At 41.2% G+C, this 13,824-nt stretch overlaps 1 protein-coding gene across 4 annotated transcripts in view; it reads left to right on the forward strand.

Annotated features, from left to right (window-relative positions):
• The window catches only part of SLC4A4 (solute carrier family 4 member 4), a 320,437-nt gene that overhangs the window by 231,719 nt on the left and 74,894 nt on the right, over positions 1-13,824 (forward strand). For all 4 annotated transcript variants that reach the window (XM_084758174.1, XM_084758173.1, XM_084758176.1 and 1 more), the window contains one exon: positions 12,214-12,347. In XM_084758174.1, the coding sequence (XP_084614300.1) occupies positions 12,214-12,347 (134 nt within the window). The remainder of the gene's footprint in view (positions 1-12,213; positions 12,348-13,824) is intronic.

A 13,824-nucleotide genomic window follows, 5' to 3' on the forward strand; every position in this document is an offset into this window, starting at 1 on the left:
ATCTTGTAGCTCTTAAATATTGCCATGGATCATTTGAAAAACCAACATTATGCTGGTCAAAGAACATGAGTCTCTGTGTTGCCCCTGGGCGGCATGTGTTTTGCTGCCACCCCTGCCAAAGATACCTTCATTCATAAGATGGGGATAAACCACTAAATTGTAACAGTAATAAAATTTTTTTATAAACTGTGACCTAGATACAAGCTGGGCAGCAATTTCTCATCCAGGTTACAACATAATGCTCACTAAGGCAGATCATTTAGGAAACTAGCTGGAAAAGAAACCACTGAAGAAACACCTTGAGGCCAGCATAAAGCTAGTACACGCAGCCACGTGTTAGGGAAATCAAAGAAATCTGTGGCATTTAAAAAATGCATCTGTGACGGCTTCAGCTGTTTATTTAAAGCTTTGGTATGTAAATAAGTATTTTACTCTTAAACACCCATCATAACATTATATTCACTTGCTTTCCCTTTGCTTTGTAATTATTTTTTATTCCTGAGAATTTCAAAAGTGCACCCACCGTGTTTTGATCATATTCGTTCCTTCCTCTTCTTAAGTCCTTCCAGATTCATGGCTGCTCTTCACCCCTGTGCCCCTAACTTCATGACCTCTTTTGAGAATAACCCTCTAAATCCAACTTGTGCTGTCCATATGCTCAAGGGTGTGGACCATCCACCGAAGCATGGCTGACGTCACTTTCTTAAACATAGCTGATTCTTCCTACCCTAAAAGCCATCCCCTGTCCATACCTCCTCAGAAGGAAGCTTGAGCCATCCTGTCTCCATGAGAGCTTGCTGAATGGCTTGAGATAATGCAAGCACTGGGCAGGCAAGCACAGCTGCTGTGGCCACAAGAGTCCAGCAGTGCTGTGCTTTTCAGAGGACCCCGATTTAGTCCAGTTCTTCAATCTTTGGCTGAGAGCCCCTCTTCTCCTCGTCTGGGATGATTCTCAAACCTTGTGAGGAAGGATGTGTACTGATACAGCACCGATGGCCAGACACGCCCTAGATACTTACTCTCTATACTTTGATCAGTTAGTTGTGCCTTTCTGTGTTGATTAGTGTCCCCTGAACAAAAAAAACTTCTCTGATGATGCTTGAAGGATGCACTATCTGATTTAGAGCCAATGGTTAAGAACAAAGCCAGATTTTGTTAGGAGATACAGAGGTGTGTGTGTGTGTGTGTGTGTGTGTGTGTGTGTGTGTGTGTGTGTGTATGCACATATCTAAGAGTTATTTTCGTGAACATTGTTCTCATTGAAATGATGACACTGTAATACTGCCTATATATATATTCAATGCTTCTCTGAAATACAGCCTATATAGTCTTGTGAGATTTAGCTTTAGGGTTTTGCGCATGTGGTGGGTGAGATAGGGGTGCTGGGGATTGAACTCAGGGCCCTGGGCGTACCGAGTGTCCCAGATAGGGTTTCTATTGCTGTGATGAAATGCCACGACTAAAGAAACTTGGAGAGGAAAGAGTTTATTTGGCTTTCACTTCCACATTACTGATAATCGCCAAAGGATGTGAGGAGAGGAACTCAAACGAGGCAGGAACTTGGTGACAGGAGCCCATGCAAGGTCATGGTGGTGATGGGGTGCTACTTACTGTCTTTCTCTCTCTGGTCTGCTCTGCCTACTTTCCTATAGAGCCCAGGACCAGCAGGTTAGGGATTACATCACCCACAATGGGCCGGGCCCTCCTCATCAATCACTAAGAAAATGCCCTACAGCCTTGCCTACAGTCAGATCTTATGGAGACTTTTTTTTTTTTAGTTGATGTTTCCTCCTCTCAGATGACTTCAGCTTGTGTGAAGCTGGTGTAAAACTATCCAGTACACAGCACAAGTGCTCTACCTCAGAGCCAAATCTCCATCCCAGATTTAACTTTAGAATGTAGCACCTAAGACCAGGGGTCTTTTCTATTTGAATGAGTCCTTGGGACAGTAGAATTTGTTGTATAATATAAATAGGTATCCTGGGGTTTCTGTGCTGCTGTGTATTGTCTGGGAAGTTCCCTGGTTATTTTCTGGTTCTGAAGGTGTCAGGAAAAGCACAAATGAATTAAAGTGTCCATGTGTTAAGTGGTGCCCCAAATATTTGTTGGATATTAGTCTGGGAAGCTGGTAACTCAAAGTTACACAGACTCACGAGACTATTTTGGACATGTTTTAAATATTTTATTAATGTATTTTGTAATCTCCATTGGCAATCTTGTTGGAAGTGAATGTAAGTAGAATGGTAAAGGTTTCTGTGAATGAAGACACTGAAGAACATACTTTACTTGTCTCATATAGGAAGCTAAATTGGCAAAGTCCTTCTCAAAGACAGCCTGAAGGAGTCACGTGGGGTGGCAGAAACATTGAAAAGGAAGGATAGAAAAGGTGTGCTTATTATTACATATTTGTGGAACTGAAAATTAATGAATAGGTTTTTTTTTTCTGTTTTAAGACCTAGATAGTGAGTAGGTTTGACACGTTGAATTTGATCTCGTGATGAATGGGTTCGTTTAATCCCCTGGCAGAAGTCTTTTTGACTTGGCATTAGGACAATAAAATACTCCATGGACTTGGTGATATATCTCAAGCCATTTTATAGGTATATTACAGGCATTAATTCATGTCTTTGCAAATGTTTATGGAGTGCCTACCATGTATTAAATGGGTAAATTTTTATGTGCTAGCGGGAGAGAGAGAGAGAAAAAAATAGGTAAGAACCCTAGGAGGGTGGCAGTTGTAGCTAGGATACTGAAGGAATATCCTTTTTTGTGTGTGCCCTTACAATGTCCTAGTATGGTATATCACAGGCTTATTTGAGGGTTCAAGTCCTGTGCCTCCAGTTACCCATGGTAACAACTTACGGAAAGCACCGGGCAAAGCCGAGCGTCTGCAGTTGTGTCACACCCTTCACAAAGCACGGCAGCAGGTTAAGTCTCCGCAGCAGAAGCAGCGCAGGGAGGCAACTGAGAACAGCGTCCCTGCTTTGAAAGGCAGATGGCTCAGTGATGGCTTGGATAGGGCCTTTATTGTCAGGCTGCAAATAGACAAGGGTGCTGGGGAGAAGCATGTTGTGAAAACACAGATGACTCACTGCAGGGCTGGTGTCTGAGCATGCGCTCCTGACAGCTTCTCTTCAGGGGTTCTGGCTTGTTTGAGGATGAGAATTTGTTCTCAAACATCGATTCCAGGGCTGATGCTACCCATCCATCCATCTATATGTATCTATGTAATCTATCATATGCCTACCTTTCTATCATCTATCTATCTACTTACCTATCATCTGTATAACATCTATTTATCAAATACATACATATGTATCTTATCTATTTATATATCATTGTGCAGTTGTGTGCATGTGTGTGTATGAGAGAGAGAGAGAGAGAGAGAGAGAGAGAGAGAGAGAGAGAGAGAGAGAGAGAGAAAGAGAGAGAGAGAGAGAGAGAGAGAGAAACCGAGACTAGAACAGATAGATCATCTTGGAGTAACAAAGATCATTTCTCATGGAACTGTGTTCAGAATAAAGCAGTTGAGGCTACAGTGGCTGCCAGCTTGATTAGACTGTAATGCCAGCACAAATGACGTCATGCATCCCCCGACGTTAAGAGATATATTTTTGCCAACCAGGAAGCTCTTTGGAGGTAGTGGGGTTTACAAAGAGGTCATTTACAGATTTCTTATAAAGATAAGTAGGGGGAATATAGTTTAGCTTAGGTTTCTTGGAGCAACTGAACTATTCTGTCAACCTTAAAGTCCTGTAGACTCTAAACCCAGCTTCTGCCCATTTCTCTCTGTTAGAGTGTAGAGATTCATAGATTCCTGAAGGCTGAGAATGGCGTGTCACTTCTCCTTCTTGATAAATCCCATCAAGTTGATTCTGTATTTTTCTTGCCATACAGTAAAGAAACAGCTCTCAGCCCCGCTGTTCTGAAATCTCATCCCCGTCATAATTAAATCATGACACCACAAATGCCAATATCATATTTACATTCTTGGTTGCCAAATAAGTATTATATTTGCTCTGTTCACTTAAATACTTTGAATTTAATTCTTAAATATTGATATATAAATACGTTCCACTAGAACTTATTACAGTTAAGGGTTTTTCATTCTAAGAATTATTATGTGGAGCTGGGTCTGATGGTAATTCTAGCTAGCCTATAATTCTAGCTACTCAGGAGGCTGAGGCAGGAGGATTTCAAGCTCTAGACCAGCATGGGCAGCTTGGTAAGACTCTATCCCAAAATGAAAGTAAAATAAAAGTTGAAGAAATAACTCGGGGCCAGAGCACTTGATACTCATAGGATAGAGCCCTAGGCTCAGTTAGCCATTCTATAAAGAAAAATTTTCTTTATTAACAATATGAGCCATTGTTTAGTCTTTGAAGAAGATACTAGTGTCAGGAAGACTCTCTGATGTCTTGTGGCAAGTCCTGTGTTATCTAAAAATCGATCTTCGGTAGAATACAGAACATGTATTTCAATGTAACTCTGCACTTGATTGTGAATGACTAAGCAGAGTCTCGAGTGAGAACTGAGTGAAGAAAAGTCATTTTAATTTTTTCCAGGAGTAAATATAATCCTGTTTCCACAAATCTTTCAGCAAAAGAACGCAGTAAGATTTTTAGCATTCTGTGAATTTTGTGATATTTATGGAGCCTAACAGAGCACATTTTAAGAGAACTTGTCTCATAATATGGAACATTTATAGCTAGCAACTCCAAATTTGAGGCTTTATTTTAACATTCTGCTGTGCTGAGACGTTTTCATCAATCTGCTCAAGTTGGAAAAGCATAATTTCCTATGCCGGTGAGAAAGGTACTTTTTTTTTTTTTTTTGCAGTGCCTATCACGCATCCTTTACAGCAGCAGGATTGGCGGGTATTGATAATCTACTGAGAAATGGACAATCATTTCTGGCTGTCTGACGACTGCTCTTTGGCACCAAAATGGTTTTCCCTTAGAAGTAGGAAAGACAGAAATATATTAATCTGTACAGCCACATATTCTAGCTTCAATGTGTGGAGCAGGAATAGCCTGTGGGGATGATGCAATTTGATATTGTGAGCAAGCCTCTTTAGTGACCAAGGAAGGAATCCATTCTGCTTACCCCATGGTTCCAGAAAGGAACTTTAGCTTCAAGAACATGTTTTACAGGCCAGGGAGATGTCTCATTGATTAAAGGGCATGTCTTGCCAGTGTGAGGACCACACTTCGGACCTCAAGAACCCACATAAATGCCTGGGGAATATAGCCTGGCAGACCCCTTGTAATGATGGCTCTGGTGGCAGAGACAGCGTATTTCCAGAGCAAGCTGGCTGCTAGCGTAGCTGCCTGCTGAGGTCTGGGTGCAGTTGGGGGACCCCACCTCGATGCATAGGATGTGAATGATCAGTAAAGACTCCAGAGAGCAACCCCGGACCTCCGCACACATGTATATACATATGCAGGCATGCTCTGCCTACCTGAACATACATAGGTGAACACACACACCCCTCCACACACAAATAAAAGTGTGCTTTACAAGTTCTGAGTTAAGTTTTATTGGCAGAATTAAGTCATTTGTGTTATTTTATTAGAAAGCCCTTTGTAAACTCAGAATATTAAAATCATTTGGATAAAATTGGAGTCCCAAATGATGCTAAAGTAAAAATGAATTTTTTTTAGCTTATTGGAAAATAGCTTCTTTAATATGACATTTTTATTATACTTTTTCATACATATTGCAAAATATGCATACACAGGTAGACAAACATATAGGATTTTATGTAAATGAGATTACATATTCATATTTTATAAGTTATATTTCATGGGCACTTTCTACTTTAATAAGTTCTTTAACATAATTCTAGTGACTATCACATGATATATGCATTATAATTTATCTAATAAACTTATATTTTCAGTTTATCCCATTTTTTTCTTCTTAATGAATACTATGGTTATTAGCTATACATTAATTATTTATAATTATCTCCCTAGGGTAAATCCCTAGGAAAAAAATTACTGTGCACCATGTTGATTAAAGTTGTTTTTATTTCAAATTATACTCACAAAGATTATACTAATTCGTATTTCTACCAACAGTGTGCACGAGTACCCACTTGGGTACCCCTAGTGAAACAAATTTTTCCCCTGGATTCTCATTTTTGCTATGCTGTGTGTTGAAAAAGTATGGTTTGCTGTAATTTGGTTCTACTCCTGGGGTTCAGTCCGCCAGGATATCTGTTCACATTTGTACTAACCCTCCACTCTTCTCAATGTGTGTGCCCTTGCTGTATTCTCACTTGGTGGCATTTAGATTTTCCTTATTATGCTCTGTATAATAAGGAGATTTGCTTTAACTTGTTAGGGAAATATTAACAAAAATATTTTTTTTTCTAGTGCCCGTAATGCCTTTTAACTGTTTTTGTAGCTTCTGTGGCTGTACAGTTTTTTAACTTCAACAGTCAAGCCTTCTGTTCTTGTTTGCATGATATATTTAAAGAGGCTTCCCCTCCCCAAAGATTAGAAAAATATTTATCCACATGCTTCAGTTCTTTTGTGTTTCTGTTTAGTGTTTAATCCATCTGGAATTGATTTTTGTGTAGTGTTAGACTGGAGTTGGGTGTTTCACATATACGGTCACATCTCCTCAAAGAATTTGAAGTCTCTGTATCTTGCCCTTCCTTTCCGTTCCAAGAGAGTTCAAACTCTCTTGTTGAAGACCTGGGCACATGCCTTTCTCAAACAGAGGTGTAGTTCGTCTTCTCTGATTTTTTTTGTTTCTGCTGGTAGTGTGGCTTGCAGTCCTGTTTATGACAAAGCACACAGCAGGGAGCGTGGCCAGAAGGATTCGGCGCTTCCTTTGGACAGGGCTGGAACATTACAGAACGAAGCCACACTGTGGAATTAGAAGCAAAGGCTCAAGAGCCAACTCTTCCCCCAGTGTGGGTGTGTGGGGTGTGTAAGCAGCTCTTAATGCTGTTGTGAAGCAGGAGAAAGATGTTTGAATGGGCGAACCTCAAACATGGGCCTCCCGAGAATTACCTGGGAACTCGGAAAGCTGCGTCTCTAGGCCTCATTGCCAATTGAATTGCTCTGTACGGATATGAAGAATTAATATTATAACAACGGACAAACACATATATACCCTTTTCTGGTAATTTTCATGTGACCCCGAATTTGACTTTTAAAAAGAGATTCATTTGTTTGTAATTTATATGTATGAGTGTTTTTCCTGCACGTGCGCATGTATGTGCCTGGTGTCTGCAGAGGTGAGCAGCCGATGGCTGAATCCCCTGGAACTGGAGTGACAAAAAGCTGTGAGGTGCCATGTGGGTTCAGGGAACTGAATCCAGGTCCTCTGCAAGAGCTGTCTGTTCTGACCCGCTGAGCCTCCTCTCTAGCCTCCACTAGTATCATTTCTTAATTTACTTTTGATAGTGTGGTATAGCTTCTGCTGGGGACATTACATTGGAGTTCATGCAGGTTTCAACACTCAGGGGGTGAAGATAGATAGATCATGAATCTGAATTCAGCCAGACAACTGTGCTTTCAAAGGCAGCCTGAGCTACAAATCACGACCTTTATGTAAATAAACAAATTCTCCAAAATGGTAAAAATTACAATGGAGTTGGATTTGTCTTACTGTTTCTAGTGGCATCACCCACCTCATTTATCTCAGTTAAAGTTCAGATTCAAAGACTCATCTACATAAATTTAATTTTATTATTCAGCAAGCTGCACAGTTCATGCGAATCATCCCAAGAATGAGCTAAATTTTCTCTCTTTATGAGTAGAAATAAAAAAAACAACACATTTTTTAAAGCTTGTCATATCACAGTAATATTGGTGAATGCTCTGTCATTTAATGCCACTGAAATATTTTATTTTCTAAGTCCTACTAGTTTGCAAATTGTCTAAGAAATGGGGAATCTGGTGTTTTTTTTCCCTCAGCCTTTATGTTGTTTTACCCCCTTTCTTCTTACTGCTGTCAAGCAAGCCCTCCTACGAAGGGTTAACAGTTATTAATCCAGACAATAAGGTCCTTACCAAAAAGGATATAGAGCCACAAAAGTTATCTTGTAGTGTTAATGTGAAGATAAATTGCAGTGAGGTTGAAAGCTGTATCATTAATGTCTAATGTCTGGTTCTCTTGGGTCTGTTTGCTTTACATGGCTCTCTGTGTGTGTGTGTGTGTGTGTGTGTGTGTGTGTGTGTGTGTGTGTGTGTGTGTGTGTTTACTTATAGTTCTTGTCCCAAGTGGCTTAAGATCACGAAATGCAAATATTTCAAACGAAGCTGTATTTTAACATTTCTTGACTCTTCCTCCTACTTGGTTTAGTTTTTTGTGTGCTTGATTTTGAAGTTTTGAGACTTGTTCTACTTTTCCTGGCTGTTGTGAAAGAAAAACAGAGCATATCTTGGGTTAAATTTCACACCCTCAGGCAAGTAGAGAAATAGTCACAGATTGTTTTGTGTGTTTTGATTTCAATCCTGTAATGTGAAATAGACTATTTTGTTTTGCTTATAAGCATCCATTTTAATGAAGGAAGCTACTCTTCAGGCCATGGTGTTGCTCCCAAGGTGTCTGTAATTTCCTGCAGGTTTCAAGAGGCCCCACCCCTTCCCACCGAGGACCTATCTCTCTCTTTACCTGCCACTCCTTGCAGCTTTCCACCTTTTTCCTGTTTTAAAGGAAAAGATATACAAGTTTCTGGGTGGGATGAAGGGGATGAGAAGGCATGAGGGAAGAGACCTAATATAGCATCTCTGCTTGATGTTCTACTGTGCTCTGAGCTCTTTTTTCATTAATCCAGCAGTTCTCAACCTGTGGGTCATGACCCCTTTGAGGGTCATATCACATATCCTGCCTCTCCATTATGAGGCATAACAGTTGCAAAATTACAATTAGGAAGGAGCAACAAAATAATCTTATGGTTGAGGGTCACCACGGCATGAGGAACTGGATTAAAGCATTAAGAAAATTGAGGGCCGGGCGTGGTGGCGCACACCTTTAATCCCAGCACTTGGGAGGCAGAGGCAGGCTGATCGATGTGAGTTCAAGGCCAGCCTGGTCTACAAAGTGAGTCCAGGACAGTCAAGGCTACACAGAGAAACCCTGTCTCGAAAAACCAAAAAAGAAGGAAAAAAAGAAAATTGGGAATCACTGTGAGGTAAGCAGAGGTTTGACAGAAGAGACTCTTGATTCCGGAGAGTGGAGGAGCTGATCTAAGTTCACATAGCTGTGTCTGCAAGGTTTGCCCTAGTGCTGAGCCGTCTAGCTGAGACCTCAGAGATCATCTAGTGCACTCTTTTTTTCTTATATGCAAATGAACACGTTGCATATGAGATCTTGCTGTTATTCAAAAAGCTCAGCCATCAGAGACAATGGTAGGCATGCTCTGTATACACTGTCTGGCCTAAGGTACATGATAGAGAGCACACTGGGGACGTGATACAGCCTGTAAGTCATCCTGAGACTGTTACTCCAGAGCCCATTTCTCTACTCTGTCACCATTTATTTTATGGCTTGAAAGAAGTGAAGGGACATTCTGAAGGTCATCTTGTGGCAGAACAGTCTAGACTTTGGATTTCCTGATTGCCGGCTGTCTGCTTTTTCTACTGTTTCCTAGTAGGTAACCTCTGACAGCAGTGGAATACGGTAGAAAGCCATCCAAGAGTGGCAAGGCACCCTGTGGCCCCCGTGCAACCACACCCCCAAGCCCAGCCAACTGCACCTTTGTGAAGTGCTAGGAAATTCGTTTCTTCTAGAAGTCAGATGTATAAGTATCAAGGCTCACGGCTATTGACAAGACTTGAGTCAATGCAGCTTTCTTGTAAAATTCAAGACTGGCGAACACTGGCTGTGATAAATCAGAAAAGGTGTTTACAATGATTTGTTTTGTAAGTTTCATTAAACTCTAGTTACAGTTAGAATTATTCATTTTATTGCCTGAGATTATTTAAAACTTGTCCGTGTTGTGAGGAAGAACATGTCAAAATGTGGTGAAAATAGTTCTTTTCTCAGAAATGCTGGAAGCATCTCTCAGTTTAAGCAAGTTTCCAGCGCAGTGTGTATAATAAATCACCTGTCTTTGCTTCAGGATTGTCAGACACAGAACGGAAAACTAGCAGTGACCAAAGGATCAAGTACTGAAATAAAAATAATCTGCCTTTGAGTCATCACACGGCTTCCATAAATCACAGTGCTTTTCTGGAAGAAATCGGTCGCTGTCTTTAATGAAAGGCTCTTGACCTCTGATAAGGGGACCTAGACTGTCACTTGGGCGCGTCTTCGCCTCCTTCAGCACTTGCTGAGAGCCTGCAAAGCGCGTGGAGGGATGGTGGGCAGCAGGATGGGAAGAGAAACAGAAGACGCAGGAAGACCTTGTTCCTGCCCTCACGGAGATTAATGGCCACCGCAGGCCAAGCCGGGATCTTAAATCTCAAGTTCCCCTTTTCCAATTTTACACCCTGCCTTACACCCAGTCTGAGCTGTGATTTGGTCCTATGCTAAGGATAAGACGTAGAGATTTCTTCAGTATTTGACGAAGAATGATGCACCATCTCTTTGCCTGTTACATGTACATAGACTCTCCCAGAAGCAACACATCTTATACTACTTGTGTAAATGGACTATCTGGTCAGTTGAAGCATTTAAATCCTTAGCTTTTAGAGGAGTTCTAAAAAAAAAAAAAAAAAGAAAAAGAAAAGGAAAAGGAAAAGAAAAATTTGCAAAAGCCTGTTATGTACAGGAGCTAAGCATTTCAAGTGTAAGGCACATGTTTATTACTTGTAAAGAGTGATGTGTGTGTGTGTGTGGTTAGATGGGCACACACATGCAAGAGTTCTCATCCACAGTTCACTCACGTTGTTAACTCACCTGAATGTCACAATACCAACAGTCAAGAAATCAAGACAGTGGTGTTTTGCCGGACCAGGGGATTTCTTTTGGTCTTGTCTGTCTAAATGCATCTTGCTTGTGTTCTGCTTCCTTCTTGGATTCTTTTACGTGAGGAACAATGCGTTGGGATGGCTACACACAATGGATGACACCTCTCAAGCTGTGCATTGGCACTCATGTGTATAAGTGGGGACCTATGTGTGCCTCTCCTACTAGACTTGAACTTGTACCCGCCATGACATGGTTAAGGAAGGTCATTTTGTAAATTATTGACTCTTTCATGTATTACTGCTCGTTATGCTAAAGGGAAAGAATGGGTTGATGTTAGAGATTGTCAACAACACTTTAGCCATTTATGCCTCTGCACATTTATTTTCTCTAACAATAAAATTCCCTGAAGTTTTTGTGCAGTTTGGATTGGAAAACGCATTAGCAGGCACTGTGAGTCATCATCATCATCGTCATCGTCGTCATCATCATCATCATCATCATCATCATTTTTACAATTGGTGGCTTAAAATTGCAAATGGCGGGCTGAGCACTCTTGGCATTTGATGGTCACTGAGGGAGGAAAAGTCAATTTTCTTCTGGAATGTCACTTCTCCTAGGTTGCTCACATGTCAGTGAATGGCCCTTTACTCACATGTGCACACATGTGCAACACTTACAGGACTCAGTGGATCATGAAGAAAAAAATAAGGAGGGGATATTAAGTTGGGAAGTGAATATGGAGAGTGCTGTATAGCAATTCAATATGGTGAACGGGAATGGATGTGATCAAAATGCATTGCATGTGTGTATGAAATTAAAACATAGATAAAATAATTGTGAAAACTACATCACTATTTTTGTCCCCTTTGTTTTCATATCATGTTCAAATCTCCTCTGGTAGGGAAAAAAAGGCTTTGTGCTTAAATCATAGCTACTTAATAGTACCTACTAAGTGCAAGGTACAAGTATGCTGAAACAGACGCTGAAGAACCCTGACAAGAAAAATAGATAAAAAAAAAAAACCTGAATTGGTTTTTCTGTTTGGTGCATTTATAGAATATGATTTTTATTGACTGAACCTTCAATAGAATGTTAAGGGTCAGAGGTGCCCTCCCGTGCCTCAGACATCTCAGTCGTTGCAGTGCGTGGAAGGATACTTTCACGTATGTGAAAAGAACTGGGGTGGGATTCATATACGCGTGTCTTGTTTGCTGGGGAGCGCGTTATGACGCACACAGCTTCATTCTTTGGCTGACATCAAAAATGGGGGTGGGGGGGGGGAAACAGACGTGGCTCTGGTTCGGTTTTGCCTTACCACCTGAATGTTCTTTCCTTCAGGGTGTACTGGAGAGTTTCCTGGGCACTGCTGTCTCGGGAGCCATCTTTTGCCTTTTTGCGGGTCAACCGCTCACCATCTTGAGCAGCACAGGACCTGTTTTGGTGTTTGAGAGACTTCTGTTTAATTTCAGCAAGTATGTATCAGTTTGCCTGTCTGTCTGCCTGCCCCTCTAGCTATTTGATTTCCTATGTTGTTCCATCTGGATAGAGCGCAGAATAGCAATTGAAATTGACCCAAGAATCTGCCAAAATATATTGGAAGTCAAAAATGACTTTAATGATTAAGTTGTCCAGAGCTTAGTTTGCAGTTATTCCACGAGGTCCATCTGTTGTGTTTTCTGCCCCTTCCTTCTTCAGTACTGCTCTTCCTTATTGCCTTGTTTCAGGTCTGAAGGGCTGACTCCCAAGGACTACAAGCCCCAGATTCCTTTGCCCTCCAGGGCTTCCTGCTGCTTTAGATAATGAAGAGAGAGCAGAGTTTCAGTATGTCACTTTTCTCCCATCATCCCCTGCTTTCAGAGCACAGCAGCCTGGCTTGCTCCCTGACACTGGCCCCTGTCAGGTGGCCTGTCTAGCCTAGTTTTAGCTCCCAGGGCTCTTGTAACTCCATTCCTTGTCTGACCTTTACAAGCCTGAGACTGATAATGGCTCCCTGCTCCAGTTAGCTCTGAGGGCCATTTTAAGGGGAGGGGGAGTTAGGCTTTTGTAAATAGCCTGCTTATTTAGTTTTCCTTGGATCTCACTTTAAAATGTCCTTTTCTGTCATGATGCTGAAGAAATAAAATGAATTGTGCTGGGTTGCATGGTTCATTAATGAAAGAAACAGGATGTTCTTAGTTCATGGATCCTAAGCTCAGTTCCCCTGTTCTCTGCTGTAGGTAGTAGCTTCCAGTACTCTGAAGAATAATAGTGATGCTAATACTTTATTCTAGAAATTGCTGGATCATTTTAAGTAGGGGGGTGTTGAGATAAGTCAGTTACTTAAATTGTTATTTTAAAACGTGAATACATACAAAGTAAAATTCAGTTATTCCTGTCTCTTTCTGTTGTGCTTGATATACTTCTAAGGTAAATTTGTCTTTATTGCATGGTCCTGGTCCTTAGATCACAGAGTCTGTTGTGTCTTGTGAGCATCCCTCTGCAGAATTTCCACATTCCATATTGTTACATGTTAAGATTTTTGTTTTAGAATATCCAGCGTCTACACAGTAACTATTAGTTACTTTTCTGTTGCTGTTCTGGGGATGCGCTGAGAAAATCTAACTTAGGGGGGAGAAAGGCTTTATGGTGGCTTACAGTTCAGAGAGAATAAAGCCTATCATGGCAAGGAAAGCACGGTGAAAGAAGTATGAGGAGACCTTGGCAGTCAGGAACCAGAGAGAGAACAGGACACGGGGCCAGGCTGTACAACTCCAAAGCTCACCGCCTGGGTTATACTTCCTTCTGTAGGCCCCTGCCTTCTAAGACTTCCATAACCTTCCCCAATAGGCTATCAGCTGGAGATCAAGCATTCAAGCCCACAACTTAAGGGGGCTATTTCATATAAACTAAACCATAATAGTACTTGTGGATTTAAGGGCTCTCAAATATCTTTTGAAATGGTGTGTGTCA

The sequence above is a fragment of the Acomys minous genome (genome assembly GCF_964271855.1).
Source record: "Acomys minous genome assembly, chromosome: 15".
NCBI classification, from domain to species: Eukaryota; Metazoa; Chordata; class Mammalia; order Rodentia; family Muridae; genus Acomys; species Acomys minous.